A 23518-nucleotide genomic window follows, 5' to 3' on the forward strand; every position below is an offset into this window, starting at 1 on the left:
CCATCTGTCACCATACAATGCTTTCACAATATCATTGACTATTATTCCCTAAACTGCCTTTCATCCCCATGACTTATTAAATCCATAACTGGAGGGCGCCTGGGTGGCTCAGTGGGTTAAAGCCTCTGCCTTCGGCTCAGGTCATGATCCCAGGGTCCTGGGATCGAGCCCCACATCCGGCTCTCTGCTCAGCGGGGAGCTTGCTTACCTTCCTCTCCCTCTTCCTGCCTCTCTGCCTAGTGTGATTTCTCTCTGTCAAATAAATAAAAATTAAAAAAAAAAAAATCCATAACTGGAAGCCTGGATCCCCTTCTTCCCTTCTCCCATTTTTCCATCCCCCACTCCTTCTCTCTGGCAACCATCAGTTTGTTCTCTGTATCTCTAGGTCTGATTCTGCTTTTTGTTTGCAAACAATCCAATTTTAAAATGTACAAAAGACATTGGATAGGCATTTCACCAAATAGGATACATGAATAACTACCAAGCACAGAAAAAAAGTGCTCATTATCCTCAGTCATTAGAGAAGTGCAATTAAAACCACAGTGGGACACTACTGTTCACCTACTAGAATGGCTGTTACCAAAAAAAAAAAAAAAGTACCAAGTATTGGCAAAGATGTGGAAAAACTAGAACCTTCATGTATTGCCCTCATGTATTACTTTATGTTTATGAAGTAAACATAAACTTACCATATGACCTAGCAGTTCTACTCTTTGGAATAGGTCCAAAAGAAATGAAAACATGTCTCCAAAAGAAGCATTATTCATAATAGCCAAAAACTGGAAACAGTCCAGATATCCATCACTTGGTGAATGGATGTACAAAATGTGAACTGTCCATACAGCGGAGTACTGTTTTGGCAATAAAGAGGGAAGAGGTTATTAATAAATGCTACAGAATGAATTGACCTCAAACATAAGGACTCCGTCTTATGTGATTCTGTTTATATGAAATTCCAAAAAGGCATGTTTATAGAGACAGAAAGCAAATCAGTAGTTGCCTAGTACTGGGATGAGAACAGAAATTAACTGTAAACAGGCACAAAGGAACTTCTAGGGGTTATGGAAACATCCTAGAACTGAATCATAGTGATGATTGCACTGATCTATAAATTTGGTGAAAATCATTGAATCGTACGTTTACAGTGGGTATATTTTACAGTATGTAAATTGTACTTCAATAAAACTGATTTAAAAGCATAGAGAGTTAATTTTATTCACAACAAGCCTGTTTCATGTGCCTGTGATTCCTTCTTCCTCACACTATCTCTTTTCTGGTCTCTATGACAATAAAAAAAGACATGTCACATAAATAGTTTTTTATACTGAGGTAGCAATTTTTTTCTGTATCAGAGAAGGAAAATGGAGATCTCAGAAAAATCTCTTCAGTTACGTGAGACTCAGTATTTTCTTCCTATCCTTTGTTCCACCTGGTCATTATTAGAAATAATGATAGATTAGGGAAACAAATATGTATATTTTCAGTGAGGAACTGTGTCTTCCTTTCCAACTCCATTCATAGAAACTTCACACATATGAGTGCTTAATTCATCTAGGCCCAGCTAATCTGGCACAAAGACTGCATGCATGGGCTTTGGGCTTTTGAAACTTTTAGCATGCATGAAAGTATTACTGCATTCTCTGGTGTTTTAGTTAACCCTGATGACCCCAAATTATATGAGGTCTCACCATAGAGGAATGGTTGAATAAAATAGGATGTATCCATAAAGGTGGATAATATACAGACATTAGCCTGTTGTTACTAAAAATAGCATTTCATTTTATGATTCATTTTTCTGTGTATGACCTCTTTTGTCACAGAATTGTCCTTCTTCTATAATTAAGGATTTAAGACCTATCTTATTTATATACATTAATTGCTCAGTAAAAATTTATTGGATCGGTAGGTGAATGGAATTAACCAAAAGTCACCAAGTTCAGTGAAAAGCATCAATGAAGCAAATATGCACAAAATCCCTAAGTAGAAGTAGTTACCTAGAGAATTTCACTTCTAGCATTTTGCGTCAGTTGTCTATTTTTACTTTCTGTGCCCCTAAGATCCTAGACCATTGTGCATCAAATAAAACTAAAGTAGGGTCCTTAGACCACTGAGTAATTCCATCTCTGTGTACCACAAATTAACTCACAGTTTCTCTAATCTTTCCACCACTGATCAGTACTTTCATAATTTTTGTTGGTAGATCCCATAGTTTTGAAAAATTTTTCAGCATCACTCTATTTGTTATTTAGCAGCTTCTCATGTTTAATTTATCAAACATGTATTTCTGCCAAAGCTTCTGTTTAAATGAGGTAACTGCTGTTGTCACCTTTAATAAAATTCTAGCTATGTTGGCAGAAGTTTGATGTTTTAACTAGCTACCATTTTAACTAGCTATATATTATTTATAAATTACTTGAAATACTGAAAATAGTGAACTCCATTGCTACTTTCTCAGACCTGTAAAGGTATAGTCATCCAGTGTACTGAATATTTTCATGGTTTATCTGGGGAAAAGGGGTATATTTCTGGGATATATACCAGGCTAAGACCACACAGATACAGGTAGGTCTTAGCCAAATCTGATTAGGGACTTAAAAATAACTTCTTTTGGACACAACACAAAAAAACATAAAAGGTAACAGGTTAAATAGCAGACACTTTACATGTAGACAAGTTCTCTGGGAAGCAAGAGTTTTCCTTCTCTGGCTTGATTCAGGATACTGATCCTAGCAGCTATATGAACTCTAAGCTTCTTGCAAATAATTAGAAAGCCAGCTGAATCACTACATCTTTACACCAAATGAAATACTATTTTCCAATTTTTACTGAATATTTAGCAGATTTTACTAAAAAATTTCAACTATATTCTAAATTAATGAGATAATTTTCAGAAATTAGGAAGAGAACACAGCATCCCAGATTCATCACTTAACAACTGATTGATCTTAAGAACATCACTTACCCTCTCAGAGTATTATCTTTCTCATCTAGAAAATGGGTTAATGCAACTCTCCTTGTACATATTGATAGAATTTCAAATGAGATAATACAAGCAAGATACTTGGTGATAAATTAATAGTTGTAACTTGTTATCACAAATATATATATATATATATATATAAAATAAAAGAACACACAGGTACATTATGTATATATTAGAAATTTAGAAATACAAAATAATTTAGAAATTACAAAATAATGCTGTGGACTCCATGATAACCTCATTGGGAAAGGTATAGCATTATGTTTAGTAGCAAAAAGTTAGGAACTGTTGGGCTATTCATGACTGAAAGTCTGAACATATGAAAGGAATTTTTAATTAAAGTGAGTAGTTTTGACTGTATACTGAAACTGACTTGAATATTTGGATTAGCTATAAGAGTATCCCATGGTTCTCAACATTTTCATCAACAAGACTTCCTGAGCATAGATTCCTTAGAAAAATAGAGCCTGAGACAACAAAGTTATGTGCTCATACTATATTACGGGACTATAAACGAAGGAAACAAGAGTGAATTAAAGAGAAGTAAGGCAGAAAAGGAGGAGAAATAATTATAAGGAAAGGAATTACAGAGCTGGCAGAGATGATTGCTTGATTCTACTGAAAGTCTTCAGAGAGACCATGCATTTCTTAACTGTGGAAGGGGGAATTACAAGGTGGTATTACTTCTAGTTCCCTTCTCACATTGGTATGTTAGCCCTAATAGGATACTATTTCCCTGACTCTTACTATTGCATAAATCCAGTAGCCCTACTGCATCTCATGTCTCCATGGCAACTAGGAAGTCTAGAGACAGATAAGAGGCTATATGACAGTACATAAGACAGTGGTTGACTTCTGCCCATGATTATTACAAAGGACCAAGAATAGCCACTATAGCCAGTTCTTCAGTATGGAGCAGGATGTTAATAACAAGGACCCAGCTCTAATCATGGGAATAGTCTACACCACTGCTAGAGTCATTCGTAGCAGACAAGAGGCAGGTAAGTACATTTAGAGTGGCAAATCCAGTTCAACTCTTATACTACATAGATCAATTATTAGTACCCTCTTTTAGCATCTAGTCTCACCTGGGAACATGATACTGTGGTACTCAATTCTTTTCTGAGAGGAGAGATCCAAATCCAGTTCTTCAAAATGACCAGTCGCAGTCTCCCAAAAAGACTTAGAAATGGTTGGTAAATGAATATTAAGTCCCTGCTGCTCCTGCTTGTCCTGGAGTCTATACTGTATGCTCATCCTCTCCCTCATTAAGAGTGTCAAGATAGATTTCAGAATAAACAGTGAAAACCTATCAAGAAAGGTCATTTCATAATGATAAATGGGTCAAATCATCAATAGGAAATAACAATCCAAAATATTCATGCGTGGAATAACAAAGCTTCAAATGGCAGAAATCCACAGAGATTTTTACCTCTCATCTCTCAGTGGTTTAGAGAACAAGTAGTAAATCAATTAGCATGTAAAAGACCTAAACAATTTCATTAACCAACTTGACCTGATTATTTTTTATAGGACAGTCCACCTAACACTAGCATAGTTCAGATTCTTTTTAGGTATACACAGAAGATGCACCAAGAGACCATATTCTGTTTCATAAAACAGGTCTCAATAAAGGTAAATGGGCTAAACCATTACAAACTGTGTTCTCTAACCACGTGTTTACACTAAAACCAATAATTGAAAAATATCAGGAAATTTCACAAATGCTTAGAAATTAAACACATTTCTAAGTAACATGGTCAAAAAAAATCAGTAGAAATTTTAAAATATTTTTAATTGAACGATAATGAAAACAAAACATCAAAATTTTTAAAATGCAGCTAAAGAAGTGCTTAGAAGAAAATTTAAAGCATTAGATGCTTATTTTAGAAAAGAAAGTTTTTTAATTAGTGAACTAAACTTCTACTTAAACAAGAAAAAGAAAGAAATTCAAATCAGACCAAACAAAGTAGGAAATAATAAAAAGCAGACATCAGTGAAATAGGAACAGAGAAAATCAGTGAAACTGAAAGCTTGTTCTCAGAGAAAATCATATTGATATACTGCTAGTCATATTAACCAGCAAAAAAGAAGATAAAAATTACCAATATCAGGAACAAAAGAGCGACATTACTACAGACCCCACAAACATTAAAAGGGTAAGTAAATGTCATGAACAACTTTATGCCAATATATTTGACAATTTAGATGAACAAATTCCTGGAAATAATACATGACCAAAGATCATTTGAGAGGAAAAGGATAACCTGAAAGTTTTACAGCTGTTAAATATAAATTGAATTTGTTATTTAAAACTCTCCCACAAGGGAAACTCTTAGTCCAGATGCCTTGACAGGTAAATTCTACCAAACATTTAAGGAAAACATAATACCATTTCTTTTTTTTTCTTTTTTATTATTATTTTTTTATTATGTTCAGTTAGCCACTGTATGGTACATAATTAGTTTTTGATGTAGTAGTTCAGCAGTTCATTAGTTAAGATAACACCCAGTGTTCATCACAGCACATGCTCTCCTCACTACCCATAACCATTACCCTCTCCCCTAGCCTCCTCCCCTCTGAAACCCCCAGATTGTTTCTCAGGGTCCATAGTCTCTCATGGTTCATCTCCCTCTCTGATTTCTCCCCCTTTAGATTTCCCTCCCTTCCCCTGTTATCCTCATGCTATTGCTTATGTTCAATATATGAGTAAAACCATATGATAATTGTCTTTCTCTGTTTGGCTTACTTCACTTAACATAATCCCCTCCAGTTCCACCCATGTTGATGCAAATGGTGGATATTCATCATTTCTTATGGCTGAATAATATTCCATTGTGTATATGGACTACATCTTCTTTATCCATTCTGTCCATCTGTTGAAGGACATCTCGGCTCCTTCCACAGTTTGGCTGTTGTGGACATTGCTGCTATGAACATTGGGGTACATGTGCTTCTTCTTTTCCCTATGTCTGTATCTTTGGGGTAAACACCAAGTACTGCAATTGCTGCATCATAGGGTAGCTCTGTTCTTAACATCTTGAGGAACCTACTACACACTGTTTTCCAGAGTGGCTGTACCAGCTTGCATTCCCACCAATGGTGTAAGAGGGTTTCTCTTTCTCTACATCCTCACCAATATTTGTTGTTTCCTGTTTTATTAATTTTTGCCATTCCTACTGGTATGAGGTAGTATCTCATTGTGATTTTGATTTGTATTTCTCTGATGGCTAGTGATATTGAGCATTTTTTCATGTGTCTCTTAGCCATTTGTATGTCTTTTTTAGAGGAGTATCTGTTCATGTCTTCTGCCCATTTTTTGACATGATTATCTGTTTTTTGAGTGTTGAGTTTGAGGAGTTCTTTATAGATCTTGGATATCAGCTCTTTGTCTGTAATGTCATTTGCACATATCTTCTCCCATTTCTACAGAAACTGCTCCAGGAAATTGAAGTGAAAGGAATACTTTATGAGGCCAACATTATCCTAAGATGAAACCAGACAAAGACATTATATAAAAAGTAAACTACAGGGGCGCCTTGGTGGCTCAGTGGGTTAAAGCCTCTGCATTCGGCTTAGGTCATGATCCCAGGGCTCTCTGCTCAGCAGGGAGCCTGCTTCCCTCTCTCTCTCTCTGCCTGCCTCTGCCTACTTGTGATCTCTGTCTGTCAAATAAATAAATAAAATCTTAAAAAAAAAAAAAAGAAACTACAGGCCAGTATCTCTCATGAACATAGACATTAAAGGCTTTAACAGAATTCCAACATTGAATACAGCAATATATAAAAAAGATAATAGGGACAATATACAAAAAGGATGTGTCAGGACACCTGAGTGGCTCAGTTGGTTGAGCATCAGCTCTTGATTTCAACTCACATCATGATCTCAGGGTCCTGGGATCAAGCCCCATGTTGGGCTCTGCACTCAGCAGGGATTATGCTTGAGGATTCTGCTTGTCCTCTGCCCCTCCCCCTGTGCGTGCACACACACACACACACACACACAAACTCTATCTCTCTCTCAAATAAATGAATAAATCTTTTGAAAAAAGGAGGGGAGAACGTGTCAAGAGTAGGTAGGGGTAGGGAGCGTTGTCATCTTGGAGAAGCCTAATGGTGACTGCCCACTCCGATGCAATTAACAGGTAGATGTTACCTTGGAACTAGACTCCGTTGGTATCAGGATACAGAGACCAGTTGGCAGCACTTAATTCTCAGATGCAAGGAGGACTTAAAGAGCAGAAAGGCTCGAAGCAACCGAAGCAACCGGGGTGTCTTCCTTTGTAACTCTTCTTTTCCCCTGTTACTACAAAGTCCAGAACTCCATTTACATTTCCAAAGAGACAACCTCCTCACTATAAGGGATTATGGAAATTACCTAATAAACTTAGGTCTCTTCTTTTAACAACAAGTATATTGAAGATGTAAGAAGAGAATATGAATAACCTATTAAAAACTCTCCTGGGATGACCTCTTTTATTCTTATAATTATTGCTAAGGTTTTTATAATCTTGATTTTAATGTTTTTAATCCTTGCATTTCTAGCATTGATGAAAATATTTTAAAACCTTTCGGGTTTTGTTTGATTTCATGCGGGGACATCTAGGGTTAGCGCTATGGAGGGTAGCTGTACAAGAAGGCCCTGTATTGCCTCCTTATTTGGACAGATTATTTCTCCTGTATATCCTGTGTGTCTACTTAAGGACTGTTTGTTTTTTTCTAATTCTTAATTACATAGAAGGGGCCAGGAAATAAATTTAACTGAGGGAAAATATGGGATAAAAGGAGCATGAAGATCTTTTTGAGATTTGGAGGACTCTCCAGCAATTCATGAAAATTATATAAATTCCCTTTTTGATGAAATTCTGAAATTTTTAGCATTGATAGGTTCTAGTTGTAGATCTTTAAACACTGATGTATGAATGTGTTTAGTTCCATTTAAATAGAGTTGTTAAAGTAAATATATAACAGATGTGAGAGAAAATATGTAAGAATTATATTTTGCTTTCAATTATTTAAAGTTCATGGTGGAGATGAAACGATCATCAGTGACTTCTTAAAAATAATATCGTTACTACTCTTAATAGCTAGTCATGAATTTGGATAGTAGTAAACAGCTTAATCTCTAAGTTTGTGAGGGTTTTTTAAACTTGTTCTACTCTCTTTTTCAGCTACGTTGACAAGCTATTCTGAAAATGTAGAACGCACGAAATATGTTGGGGAAAGCAGTAAAGAATTAGGATCTGGAGGAAACCTAAAACCTTGGCAGTCTCAAAAATCCAGCATGGATTCCTGTTTGTATCGAGTAGATGAAAACATGACGGCTTCTACCTATAGTCTGAATAAGATCCCAGAGAGGAATTTGGAAACAGTTCTGTCACAGTCCGTACAGTCTATTCCTCTGTATCTTATGCCACGGCCAAATTCAGTAGCAGGTAAGATTTTTTTTTTTAATTGACCATTTTACTGGCATATGTACTGGAATGAAAGCAAATTCTGCTTTAACAGAATTTTCCATTCATCTTCTTTGACTAAGCTATTCTTTTGTGTTTGGGTAATATGCACGTGTATATCTTTTTGAATCTGGCTTTGAATATGAATATCATCATATTCAAGTGGTTATTTAGTTCTGCTCCGAAAGTGTGTAACAGCATGCATAAAATCAGAAGTAAAACCAATAAAGTTTATTATTAAATTTCTAACTGTATTTTTTTCACATCCGAAGTCTTTGAAAAGATTTTGGTTTGAGGTTTTTAAAAACAATAGTGTTAAAAAACATTTTAAAATTAATGTGTATTTCAGTACAAGTTGTGTTATCAGAAATAAATCGTCATCCATAGTTTGAGGGAGTAACAGGCAGGTAAGGCAGAGCTCAGTATTTTCACAATACCCCGGTCATCCTATCATAGGAAAATCACCAGGTACCTACATTGCTAAAGAATAACTCAAACACTCCTAGCAGTCTTAGTCATAAACTCATTAAGGAAATATGGAGCCGTTATCCTTTAGCAGCTGTTCAGAATTGATGTCAAAGGATATTTTTATATAGCTAAGTTGCTACTTAATAATTCAGACCAGGAGCTTTTGCAGAATAGTTGGGCGTTCTGGCATTTTCAAAATGCAACATCATCTCGGCTTTGTCCTTACTATAATACCATAGTTATGTTTGTCTTTCTTACTTGCCTGATGAATGCCTGAAAGGTTTGTCTCTCTGACACAAGGTAATAAAACACTTATTGTAGTTGAGAGCTCTTTTTTCCCAAATATAATGATTTATGTTATACAGACGATAATGTGATGCTACTTGCCTTTTTGTACCTTCTCTAAAACATTGCTCTTTGTTCCATCCTCGGGGAGACCATCAACTTCAGTCATCACATGTGATTATGTGGTAACTGTAGGCGATTTAAATATTAATTTTTCAAGATTATTCACTTTAACTAGTGACAGAAACTTTTCTCTCTTAGGTTGTTTGGAATATATTGATCCCCACTAATGATGTTGTATTAGACTCCTAGAATGCTGTAATTTAAACAGTGCAAAGCAAATTCAGTCTTTCCAGAAAAGAAATGTTTAAGTTCTCGCCTACATAACATTGAGGAAATATAGCTACCAGTCTTAATGGTACATCCCACTTTCTTAACTAAGCTGCAGTGATTTATAAGAAAATTCCAGCTCTGCTATTAGAGAAGGGCACTGAGCACTTGGTAGAAGTCAAAAGTATAAGCTTCTCTTGTCCTCTTTTTAGTTTACTAGAGAGATTATAAAGTACTTTGCCCTTCTTGAGAATAAATATCTGTATTCATTATTTTACCCTATTCAGATGTTAACCTTAGGTTGTACAAAGAGTTGTCCAGGACAAACTGGCCAGATATTATCCTTCTCTCTCTCTCTCTCTCTAAAGTTTTTTAACACTCTTGTTTTCTAGAAATTAGCACAAGGCAACTGTCATAAGTATCAGTGAGTTACCAGTTCCTTCTCTAATACATACAGAAGAAATTGACTCTATAGCTCTATCACAGAGAACAGAACTTAGATTTCTGTACCAGGTATTTTAATCACCAGATAAAAAATGCCATTTTTAAAATATATATTTTTTTAAACTTTACAAAGCAAGCAACATTTTATCAGGTGAAGAGTACGTTTTTTCTTTTACATGGATTGTAAGATTTTCGTTTATTTAGAATTTTATCTTGCAAGAGCTGATATTCTAGTTACTTAATAAAATCTTTTAAATTATGGTCAACTTTCAGGGAATTGCCATCCAATCTGTGAATTTTGAGGGCTTCTAAACTACCTCTCATGGTATATTTTTTGCTAACTGCCATTTAGCAACTCTACCCCTTTTAGGCATCAATATATTTGTGGCTACACTTCAACTTCAGTAAGTCTTTGCATATTCTTTGGGACACTGACTTCAGCAAATATTAGGATAAGAATTTTACATGGGCGCCTGGGTGGCTCAGTGGGTTAAGCATCTGCCTTTGGCTCTGGTCATGATCCCAGGGTCCTGGGATCAAGCCCCATGTTGGGCTCCCTGCTCTTCAGGGAACCTGCTTCTCTCTCTCCCCTCTGCTTATGCTCTCTCTCTCTCAAATAAATAAATAAAATCTTGAAAAAAAAAAGAGTTTTAGAAAGAATTACAGGATGGAATTCTAATTGACATCCATTGCTGTTTTTGTGAAATAGTCAGCTTCAGTCTGATAACTGCTATAATACAGTAATTTTAAAGTACCATAGGAACACAGAGGAGGGAAGCATCTGAACGCAAAGTAGGAGGGTAGAGGCACCTGGGTGGCTCAGTCAGTCAAGCGTCTGCCATCTGCTCAGGTCATGATCTCACAGTCCTGGGATCAAGCCCCATGTCAGGCTCCCTGCTCATCAGGGAGTCTGCTTCAACTTCTCCCTTTGCCCCTCCCCCTAACTCTTGCTCTCTTTCTCTCTCAAATTAATTAATTAATCTTTTAAAAAGGAGGGGGAGAGGGTAGAGAGGAATAGAAGACATCACAGAAAGGGATGAGCGAGAAGTCACAAGAAGGACAGAAAAAACAGGAAGGAGGCACCAAGAAGTGAAGGAACTTGGCATGTTACTGGCATTTCAGCATGACCCGAACCTGGGGTACAGTGATGGCATAGTAGAAAATGATGTTGCAGATGATACCGAGGAGCTTCTGTGCTCTGATGATATTAGGTTTATTTTGTTGCTAGTCAGTCTAATCAGGAGCTATATAACCAGATTTGCAGTTTAGAAAAATGGCTATATACTCATTCATATAGGATGAACTGAAGGAGGAGAGCCTGGAGTTAGAGAAAATAGTTCATCAAAAGCTTGTGGTATTACGCAGAATTATAGGGAGCGAATCACCAGTTATCAGTAGAGTTGAGAAAATGGCTTGGAAGATTTTCTTCTTTTTTTGCCTTAAAAAGTAACATTTATTAGATTTTTTTTAAATACAGAGAAATACAAAGAAGAAAACAAAACAAAAATGAGCTGTAATTTCCTTGCCCAGTAGTTCCTGCTGACATATTCTAGAAATTAAAGATTCATATGTGTTACATAATATATATATAAATCAAACAAAAATTCAAATTCGAACAAAAAAATACAAGAGAAAAAGCCACTCCTCTCTCCATGTAGTTCCCCTCTCCAAAGGTTAATATTACTTATGAGTCTTTAAAGTATATATGTTATACATAAAATATCCAGATTATATATGTAATATATACCTATATATGATTATAATATATGTAAGAGACATGTGAGGTCAAAAAATCAGTAGGATTTATAGAGGGAGAAATGGAAACATGTTCTTACAAAGGTATACACCTTTATTTGTTAATAGCCAAAAATCGTGAACATCCTGAATGGCCCCCCGCAGTTGAATGGATAAACAAATTAGAGCATATCCTTACAGTGGGTACTACGTAGCAGTAAAAAGAAGTGAACTATTGATACTGCAGCAATGTATACAAGTTTCAAAATGGTGACAATGAATGAAAGAAGTCAGACAAAAAAGAGAATATACTATATGATTCCACTTACAGACTCCTAGAAAACACAAATTAATTCATAGGCACAGTGCACATCTTCTCACAGCACACCCATCTGCATGTGCTGGTACCATCCAGCTCTTGGTGTTGCCCGTGGGAATTCCGCCTCAGAGAGCAACTCCAGTGTTGATACTCTGGCTTTTGCTTTTCTTCTGAGTAATAAAATGTCTTTCGTCTCTGACCTAGATGTCTCCTGTCTTCCGCCATCCCAGTTTGTTAGAAGTAGAGTAAGATACCAGATCCTTCCTACTTCCTGGCAGTGAGATACGACTGTGGGCATACCCACAAAATTAAAAGGAATGACAATACCACGTTAATGGGGATATGATGCAGTTGAAATTGTCATGCATTGCTAATAGGAGTGTAATAATCAACTGGAACTAGCACTTTGTAAAGGTGCTTGGCAGGGTCTATTAAAGGTGTCTAAAGCTGTTTATGCATGTTACCTAAAACCTATCAGTTCCACTCCTGTATAGAATGGCCAGCAAAAATAAATCCCCAGGTGCCTGGCTGGCTCAGCTGGTAGAGCACATGACTTCTGGTCTCAGGGTCATGAGTTCAGGCCCTGTGTTGGGCATGGAGCCTACTGGGGAAAAAAAAAGTCTTTATATTCACCAAAAAAATAACTAAAATAAATATAAATAAATATAAGAATGTTCATATCTATTTTATTCATAATACCCAAAAGCTGAAATCATCCAAATGTCTGTCAACAGTCGACTGATTTAATAAATTTTATACAACAATGAAAAAGAATGTTGTAGCCAAGATAACATCATGCAGAGGGCATACTATATGAAATATGTATATTTATATGAAGTGTAGAAAAATAGACAAAACTATGTCATTTCTATGGTGATAGAACTAAGATAGTGGGTACCTTTGGTGGGAATGTCAAGGGAGCCTTCTATATCTTGATTGATGGTGGTTGCATGGGTGTGTACACATATAATCATTTATTGAGTTATGCACTTAAGATTTATATAGTTAACATATACAAGCCATATCTCAATTTAAAAAAAAAATGTATAAAGTATTTAGGCTTCTGTCTTTCTAGAAGAATTTTCCCTTTGGTTTAGAAATAGTGGTTCTTGGTGACATAACTAGGTCTTTGAAGAAATACCTATTTTTAGTGTTGATTAAAAATCACCTAGGGGCGCCTGGATGGCTCAGGCTGTTAAGTGTCAGACTGTTGATTTTGGTTCAGGTCATGATCTCAGGATGCTGAGATCAATCCTCTTGTCTGGCTCTGCATTGGGGATGGAGTCTACTTGGGATTCTCTCTCTTACTTTGCCCCATACCCCCTCTCTCAGAATAAATGAATGAATGAATGAATATATACATATATGTGTGTGTGTGTGTGTGTATAATAACCTAGTAACTTCAACAAATGGATAATTTACTTAAAGTGTTCCACGTGTTGAGACCATAAACCTAGGATCAGTACCCAAACTGGCCAGAAATGATTTTAATTGCCACCTTAGTTCAGTGTTAGCCTAGATAAAGTCCTAAAGCAGCAGTGTCTATGTGAATTTATCCTATTTTTAAAAATAATTATTTTGACTTATGTTTTACATATCATAAAATTTACCCATTTTGAATAATCTACCCAATTTAGTAATTTACAGCATATTTACTAAGTTATGCAACCTTTACCATAAATCAATTTTAGAACATTTCATCATTCCAATAATATGTTGTGATGACGTGGTCCTCATGTCTATTTAATATTAATTTTATTCCCATCCCCTGCCCCAGGCAGCCACTAATCTATTTTCTATCTCTGTAGACTTATCTTTTCTGGACATTTGTATAAATGTAGTCTGTGGTCTCTTACGTTTGGCTTCTTAGCATCATGTTTTTGATGATATGATATAGCATGTATCAGAAGTTTGTTCCTTCTTATTGCAAATAGTATTCTTTTGTGTGCCTGTACCACATTTTATCCATTCACCAGTTGACAGGCATTTAGGTTTTTTCCAGGTTTTGGCTATTTTGAATAGTGCTACTATGAACATTCGTGTGCAAGTCTTCGGATGGACATATGGTTTCATTTCTCTTGGATAGATACCTAGGAGTGGAAATGCTGTGTCATAGGGTAAATTTATGTTTAACTTTTTAAGAAATTGCCAAAATGTTTTCTAAAGTAGCTGCACCGTTTTACATTCCCGCCCATAATGTGTGTGTGGATTCCTCTTTCTCCACATTCTCTCCACCATTTGTTACTGTCTTATCTCTTACTATCGTTACTTGGGTGGGTGTGACGTACTATCTTGTTATATTTTTAATTTGTATTTTCTTAATGACTGATGGTGTTGAGCTTATTTTGTGTGCTCATTAGTTATTCATATATTTTCTTTGGTAAAATATCTTTTCAAACCCTTTGCACATTTTTTTGTTGGCTTGTTTGTCTTACTGAGTTGTAAGCATTTGTTGTATATTCTGCATACAATACTCTATCAAACGACAGGTTTGCAAAATATTTTCTCCAAGTCTGTTACTTATCTTTTCATTGATTCATTGATATATTTTGAAGCAGAAACATTTTGATCACATCAGTTTATCAAATTTTTCTTTTTATGGATCATGCTTTTGGTGTCATTTTTTATCTTTTTAATAGAAAGTATACTGTTTATATCAAATACCACAAAATAATGATTTTTCTTTGTTATTGGAATTTATTTGTTTTAAATTCAAGTATTGGAAAATATTTTCTATACTCAAATTCTTTCTACCCTCCTTTTCCTTCTCCTGCCCCTCCCCCATGTTCAAAAAAATAAAAGGGATAACATTAGCCTGTTTTGCTATGCCCATAGACCATAACTGTTTATTATTTTTCCATTTATCACAGTGTTCATACCATAATTAGAGCCTTTCTGGCTAAGCACAGATTTTCAGATTCTTAAGTAGTACTGATCATGTTTGCTCAAAAAAAAAGGGTAAAAGGTAAATGTACCATCAGAAGCCAGATAGATCAGGGGTTCCTGGGTGGCTTGGTTAAGCGTCTCCCTTTGGCTGAGGTCATGATCCCAGGGTCACTGCTCAGTGGGGAGTCAGCTTCTCCCTCTCCCCCTCGTTCCCCAACTTGTGTGCTCCCTTGCTCTTTCTCTTCTCTCAAATAAACAAATAAAATCTTTTTTTTAAGAAGTTTAAAAAGGAAGAGGAAAAAAAGAAGCCAGGCAGATCTGTCTTGGAGAATAGGATTTTATACTCTCCGAGTAGTACAAATTGAATGTATTGGAGTATGGGCATACTTCATCAGAAAATTATTTTTTGTCATTGTTGAATGTAATACAAACAAATCTAGTGTTGCCTACAGTGCAAGTCATAGGTCAGGGAATAGTTTGTATTGGATTGTTTTCTGTATCTGGAAACCATGGTTTCAGTATCCTCACAAAGAGGCAGGAAAGTGAACTATAAACCAGAGGACTCCATTATCTTCAAAATTTAATAGGTTATAGGTTGAAAATGTTTCCAGAATGTAGAGAAATAAAGTTACTTTTACAGGGGATTATCCTGCTAACTATGTAATGTTGTATAAATGTTTGTAAGACCACAACCTCTGATAGTTAAAATGATTAGGTATCTAAATCATTTTTTAAAATAATTTCTTAGCTGTGGAGGGTCAGCTCTCGATATAGCTCTAGATATACTTATTTTCCTTTACTTTCTAATGTGCACATATGAGTGGTTTCCCAAAGTGTGGGAAGATCAAACACTCAAATCTCCTTGGTGAACAGGAGTAACTGAGGATTTCAAATATGAGATATTTATTTATACTTATTAAATTATTCTAAGCATATAAACAGTTGAGGGGGAAAAAATAATGCCAGTTATAAAAGGCTTTGTTCAAATCCAGCTCTTAAATTTGCCTTCTTTTTAAAACTTTATTTCAGTATGAATAATATAATTACTTTAGAGACGAAATAACATTGAATAATGATGTGAAAATACCATTCACATCACTTGAGAAAATCAGGGAGAATAATTGTTTAAATGGTCCTTGCCATTATAGACTTTTTCCTACTTGGGGAAGAGAGTCACCTCCTTTGCCTGAGCTTGCTGGCATCTTTATGGGGCCACATCTTCTGGCCGGACCAGGAAATTGTCAAGGAATTATTTAAATTAATTTGCTGCACTGAATTCTAAAGAATAAAATTGACTTTATTATTCCATATAACCCTTGATTTTAAAAAGAATGGGAAGGACACTTTTGTAACACTTTACTTAGAAATGGGTTCAGTACGTATTCAGATGTTTATAGTGATTTTTAAAAATTTTTTTCTGAGCTTTGAACTCACCTGCAACATACATGGAAAATATATATGTAAGGAAATTTTTAAAACAACCATGTACTGGGGCACCTGGGTGGCTCAGTCCATTAAGCATCTGCCTTTGGCTCAGGTCATGATCCCCGGGGTCCTGGGATCGAGTCCCGCGTCAGGCCCCCTGCTCAGCGGGGAGACTGCTTCTCCCTCTCGCACTGCCTGCTGCTCCCCCTGCTTGTGCTCTCTCTTTCTGTCAAATAAGTAAATAAAATCTGTAAAAAGAAAGAAAGAAAGAAGAAGAAAGAAAAAACAACAACCATGTACTCATTATTAACTATTAAAATAGAAGTCTGATTATTCTAAGTATAAATATATTGATCCATTAGATTGGTCCAAAAGCTGTATATTTTTAGAAATATAAAGATTCAAACAAGTGAAGTTTATACTTAGATGTATCATTTAAAAGCTCAATGATATACCATATATGAAGGTAGTGCTATTTACTGAAAATAAAAACTTTTAACTCGAATGACAAAGTGATTAAAGCTAAGTTTTGGCAATCTCTACCTTCAAGGCTTGAGTTTTTCCTAGAGTAGCTCAGTTTTCTGAATATAAATTCAGATGTATAGACTCTACCTTTAAATTAAAATTCTAAGATACAGAAAATTGAAACTACTGTCTTTTACTGTTTTCAAAATGTAAATCACTGCTGCATGTTTATTTTTTAAGCCTGTTGTGCTGAAAGGAATTAGAGAATTTGTGGACTTGCGGTTGCATGGCAGAAATTATCGGAGAGTAGGATGTCTGTGATCTCTTAAAATGAGATTGGCTGGGAATTGGAGGGATGTGGACAGCAGGAATAGTCACTTAGAGCAGCTGTCCTCATTGCTTTGTGTGAAAATGAGGAGTCTGTCAAAGAAACATAAGCAATGGAAGTCAGTGAAAATACAAACTCTCACCATCTACTTGCTAATGTTTGGAGCTGCACATTTTCCTAAGAAAAAGATCTTAAGAATCAGGTAAATGCAAAATGGGAATCTTGGGGGATTTAGGTGAATCCAATCAGAAGCTGTAATGAGGATCTTATGAAGAAGAAAATATGGACTTTTCAGCAGTCAGAATGTTGACTTTATGAATCAAGGGTATAAGGACAGCACAGTGGCTTCTTGCCCAGACTGTAGCAAACATAATGTCATTCCAAGCTCCCTGCTCAGGTCAGCCAGAATGACAGTCGTGCTACTAAAATCTGTTTGTACTAGTGACAACTGATATAAGAAGAAACGGTTCAGACTGGTTTCATACTCGATATAGAGTTGCCTCTGGAATGTTTTGTACCAAATGCTGTCTGCTGGATTTTTTTCTGCCCACTTGTTTGTTAAGTTATTTTGACTTAAAAAAGTATGTCAGTTAAATGTTCTATAAATGAATCAGCTGTTCAATCTTGTGAGATCTCAAAAAATATATAGATGCTCCCTTTTTCCACTTCCCTCTTCCTTCTCTGAAAACAAGGATTTTTAATGACATAGATTTTACTTAGAGAGATTTTACATGGAAGTTTACTTTTTTTTTTTTTTCCCTTTTTATTTATTTTTTCAGCATAACAGTGTTCATTCTTTTTGCACAACACCCAGTGCTCCATGCAAAACGTGCCCTCCCCATCACCCACCACCTGTTCCCCCAACCTCCCACCCCTGACCCTTCAAAACCCTCAGGTTGTTTTTCAGAGTCCATAGTCTCTTATGGTTCGCCTCCCCTCCCCAATGTCCATAGAATATATGGAAGTTTACTTTTTAAAGCATTTTCTTTTCATGTAATTTTTTTAATTGTATATTTGTTTTTCTTCTTTCTTTCGTTCAGTCCGACTTACCTAATTATCTCCTATGCTTGTATCTGGAAAATGTTCATTAAATATTATAGTATTAATTTAACTTGATGGAACTCTCTCAGATAAAACATGCTAGGGCAGTGTCACAGTGAGAGTACCACTGTGAGGTGGAAACATGTATGTCCCTGTAGATCTGCCATTGGTGTTTGTATGTGATGAAGATATTCAAGACATTGTTGCTATAGCTGCCTCCTTCATCCTTAGCTTTCAAAACAACCCCATAAGACAAAACCTAATTGGTCATTCATTGATGTCAAATACAATTATTCAGCTATTAGACAAGTGTTTACTGAATATGTACTGTATATATGGCAGGCACTGTTCAAAACACTTGAGAAACATCAGTAAACAAAACAGAAATCCCTGCCCCACCCCACGAAGCTCACATTCTAGCCAGAGAAAATAAAATAAATGTAATAGGTAATTTATATAGTATGAAAGAAAGTGATATCTGCTATAGAAAAAAGTAGAAGAGGGACTTCAAGACAAGTACTTCATTGGTACTTGAAGGAAGTTTATATAAACATCATTGGAGCCGAGCATATTATCATAGTGATGTCTGGTAAGCATTAAACAGAGCAACGAGGAGGATGAAGCTAGAACCAGACATATATCTAAATCTAGGTAGGACTAGGCTGGAATTCAGTTCTGTATTAAGCATAAGGTGCAGAGTACTTTGATTTACTTTGAGGAGACAGGGTTATCAAAGATGAATCAGACATCGCTTTCTTGCCTTCCAGAACTTACTCTAACAAGGGAAGACAGCAATGTAGGCAAGTAGCTGAATAACACAGATTTAATTAATATATGTATGTGGTTGCTAAAGGGGAGAAGCAATTAATTTTGACTGGAGGATCAGTCAGGGAAGCAGAGAAAATGTAATTTGAGCAAATTTGACAGTGAGATGTTTAACAAACTACAACAGACTTCTCAGAAAGTGGCTTACAAATGGAAAACGTTCAAGTGATCATGAGGGAGAGTACATCTATACAACTAGTGAAACAAAGAGCCGCAGCTAACAGAATTTCAGGTCTCCTGGCTCATCTTTCCAATATTTGTCTCATATTCCTTTAAATAATGGGCAAGAATTTTGAAAATGATGAGGTAGTGAAAAGCAAAGTAAGACTAAGGAGAATGGTGATTTAATAAGGGATATGAGCAGTGAAAAAAACATTTTGGATTATTTGATAAAGTTGTGATAGATTCAGAGATCAACAAAGAGAAGATACTGGTTGCTAAAATAAGAAAAACAACAAATGTTTTAGTAGACTTAAGTAGCGCTAAAGATAATTTATTTGCAATCCGGATTAAAACAGTAGTTCCCCATTGGCTGATTTGAGGTCTGTCTGTGTCCTGAATCAGGCTTCAGAGCTCTTGCACTTGACACCGAAGATCACTGTTTTTCCTTAGTTCACTGTTTGCCTATGAGTATTTGGATATGTAGAGGAATGAACCGTTCATTCAGCTCGATAATTACGGTATTTGCCTTTTTCTCCTGATGTCATCTGATTGAAATTGAGACATGTTGCTCGTTCCAAAATATCTTTACTACATTTCTTGGTTTTGTGAAGTAAAGGAATAAAACAACTGATGTCCATTTTCCAAGGAATTAAGATGGTAAAGATTCGTTTAGCAAAGCTTGTTAAGTTCACACTAAACGTTTAGATGTAACAAACGCTGCCAGCAGCTCTTTTGGAATAGGAAACTGACGCTGTGAAACTGGGGCTGCGGCTGGTAGTACCTGCCAGAAGATCTTTTCAGTAAAGAGAAATGAAAATGGATTATCTGTTATTCAGATCTCTACTCAAAGTTCAGATCTCACTGAGTTTAATCTTTAAAAGATTTATAGAGGAATATAATACGGAAAAAGAATTTAGGAAAAAGGGCCATTTTTTCCTTAACACAGCTTTTTGCTCCACTCCATGTTGTTGCTGTATCATTACACCTACTGTTAAAGAAATACACATTCTCTTTTTATTAAAACGTATCAAACTGTTTTAGTGCATTGACATTTTAGCAAGAGAACGTTGCTTTAAAATTACATAATGTGCCATTAGTATTGCTATAATGGTAACCCGAAACTAAGCACTCATCCAGTGGTTAAAGTTTCCATTTGAGTTCTATTTTAATGTGAGTAAAAGATTCTTGTTGTCATTGATACTCTTTTCATATTACTCTTCAGTTTATCAGCTTTAGAAAGTACCTTATCTGTATTTTTCGTATTAAAAAAAAAAAAACAAATTTGGGGGCTTTTGTTTTTTCCCTTGTTTCTTATTGTGGAAAAAATATTTGAAGGGTGAAAATCATTAGTCCGGGCTACACCAGTACCTTCACTGGCATTCTAAGGTCTCTGTTCCCAGGTTTGATTACTGCTCTTTGAAGCCATAAAAAACTAGGAGTTGAGGGGAAGTGACAAAGATAAGAAGGGATAAAAAAAAAAAAAAATAAGCCTTTTAAGAAAGAATTAAATCTGTTTAAGCTTTAAAGATGGGGGTAAGGGGTACAATGCAGAGAGCACTCATTGGATTGATGACCAGATGGCTGGTTTTGAGGCCTGGCTGTACCATAAAAAAGTGATTCACTGTAGACAAGTCACTCTACAGTACTAATCTGTAAAATGAAGCAATTTGACTGGTTTGGGATCAACAGGCGTTCTATTAAAAGGCCAGCTAGTAAGTATTTTAGGCTTTGCAGGCCAATATGGCCTCTCTCGCAACTCTGTTGAAAATGAATACTTAAGGAACAGGCAAAGCTGTGTTTCAGTAAAACTTTATTTACAGAAACGGGCAGCAGGCCAGATTTCATCTACAGGCCTGAGTGTGCTGACCTCTGGACTAGATGACTGATAAGATTCCTTCCACATCTTCATTCTGTGGTATGGCTTTATTACCAACATCACATATATGAAAAGATTGCTGCTCCACTACGTTCTGTGGTGTATGGGTCAGTCAGGGGCTAGCCAGGATACAGAAGCCATATTTTACCAGAAAACTTGATATGTAAAAAATGGTTGACTATGTTTAAATGAACTGAAAAGGTAAAAAGGAAACACTGAGGTATCATGGACTTAGCAACTGCAGGAAACAGCACCTCTGAGCCTATGGGCACAAGAAGAGGCTGGGGTTATTATTATTAACCCATAGAAACTTGGAGGAAAGGCCCTACAAAGCTGACACTCTGATCTCTGTGTAGGGGGCCCTGCTCAGCCGATGTTAATATTTCTCTGTTCCTACAAGGGCTCTGTGGGAATGGGAATTCTGCAGGCTCTTTTTTTTCCTCTCTCCCTTTCTTCTTCTTCTTCTTCTTCTTTTTCTACTCCTTTCTTTTTTTTTTTTTTTTTTTGGTAGCTACACACATATAGACAAAGAACCATACAAAGGAAAACCAACTTAGATTAAAGCAGGAAAGACTAATAAACATAAGAAAGAATGAATTCACGGAACCACATTAGAGTACCAGTGGGAATAGTGTAAGTCATTGTCTCCAGTGTTTTTAAATGAAAAATTCTGTAGTTATTTTTTCTGGATAGTTTTAGTTTCCGAATGCAAAGATCAAGATCATCTCTTATTCCTCTGTTACTCTCCCAGTGGGAATGATGTAAGAGTCATATCTCCAGTGTTTTTAAATAAAAGATTAAACAGTAATCTCTTCTGCATCGTTTTAATTTCAGAATGCAGAGATCAAGATTATCTCCTACTCCTCTGAGACTCTCTCCCACTGATGTGTAATGTGACATTTGACTTCCTTTTCTTGATTTACTTCCCAAGACAAGCTTTCAGAGACTTTTATTTCCCCGTAGAAACTATATCTATAAATTTGGAGAAGTTCTTTTTGTCTAGGTTTCTAGCAGACCCAAGTAACTGAGGTTATTACAGTAGTTGAAGGACGAAGGGAATATATATCTCTTGAACATGTTCTCTCTTGTTCTTTTCTGTCTTTCTCTACTTCTATTCTGTTTTTCTCTGTCTTCCCTGTCCCCCCGTTTCAGCTCAGAGAGCACTTTGTGACTTTCTTTGTGCCACTTAGTCATAATCCACCTTAGATTGTTGTTTGTGTCTTACCTCAACTGGGGATATGGACAGTACTTCATTAGAGCTCTGTAGCCAAGAGTGATCTCATTTTGCTTCCTCTCACCCACTCAAAACAGTCACCAGAGGTAAACTGGCAGCCACGCCAGGGAGGGCCTCAAGAACAGGGCCTGGCACACAGTAAACTCTTGGTAAATAATTGCCATCAAAGAACTGAATAACCCCTGGCTCAGAATTGTACATAATTAGCAACAAACTGAACCAACGGTTTAATTAATAATTTATAAGCTCTAAAATGATTGTATTCTGACAGAAGTTTGGGCATGTTATTGTTAAAAACTACTTTGTCTTCAGTGCTGATCCTTAATTTCCTCACTTTTTGGTTCATTGTGAATGTTCCCAACAGCTCTCAATATACAGCCGTGCCAATACCCATGCATTTTCCCTCTCTCTCCTGTGGCTGGGTTAAAGGTTTATACATGCAATGGGGGGCCTTATTACCTGACTATGTTTGGAGGGCAACTAAGTGTTTCTTGGAATTCATGGACATTGGCAGTTCCCTAAAGGCTCTTTAGCAGTTCTCTGTCTCTTGTCCTAGTGCCCATCTTTCCAAAAGATACACACACATGAACATTGTTTTCAGAATGTTTTCCTATTTCATTCTTTAGCATGAAGGGAAAATGTCAGAAACAGAGCTTCATGTTTTTCTTACAGCTCAATATAATTTAGAACATGGTTCTCCACTGGTGATGTTTATGCCTTGTTCTGCAAGTGGTCGTTGTGACCCCAAAGAAGCAAAAACTAATAACTTTTGTTGTCAGGTACAAATGTGTTTGCCAGCTTGTTGCTAGTACTCTTCATAACCTCAGGCAGTTGATAGCGTTGAAGGAGCTGAAGACAATGCTTGACATTTTCTCTCCGCACATGTTTAGGACACTGCCGAGGACCATGAGTTCTGCAAACTCTTGGTAAATGTATATGCTGGAATAAGCTCTGATTCCCAAGTCTGGGAGATAGAGACTAACTGAAAGTGTTCTGAACTTACATATTCTGACTAAGCTTTTCTGTCTTGTCAGCCACAAGCTCTGCCCACTTGGAGGACCTTGCTTACCTGGATGAGCAGAGACATACGCCTTTGAGAACTTCTCTTCGAATGCCGAGACAGAGCATGGGCGGTGCTCGCACACAACAGGATTTAAGAGGTTAGAACTGCAGAAGGGCTTTGCCTGGTGATGCCCAGGCAAAAGTGGACATGGGCAGTAGGCAAAAAGTTTGTTTCCTATTTCTACTGTTCCTCAAGCCT

The 23518-nt window shown here is 36.3% G+C and overlaps 1 protein-coding gene across 6 annotated transcripts in view; it reads left to right on the plus strand.

The window, feature by feature from the left end:
* Positions 1-23518, plus strand: part of TANC2 (tetratricopeptide repeat, ankyrin repeat and coiled-coil containing 2) — a 375880-nt gene that overhangs the window by 229748 nt on the left and 122614 nt on the right. For all 6 annotated transcript variants that reach the window (XM_045983964.1, XM_045983965.1, XM_045983966.1 and 3 more), the window contains 2 exons: positions 8154-8417; positions 23292-23417. In XM_045983964.1, the coding sequence (XP_045839920.1) occupies positions 8154-8417; positions 23292-23417 (390 nt within the window). The remainder of the gene's footprint in view (positions 1-8153; positions 8418-23291; positions 23418-23518) is intronic.

This window comes from Meles meles, chromosome 18 (assembly GCF_922984935.1).
Source record: "Meles meles chromosome 18, mMelMel3.1 paternal haplotype, whole genome shotgun sequence".
Classification (NCBI taxonomy): Eukaryota; Metazoa; Chordata; class Mammalia; order Carnivora; family Mustelidae; genus Meles; species Meles meles.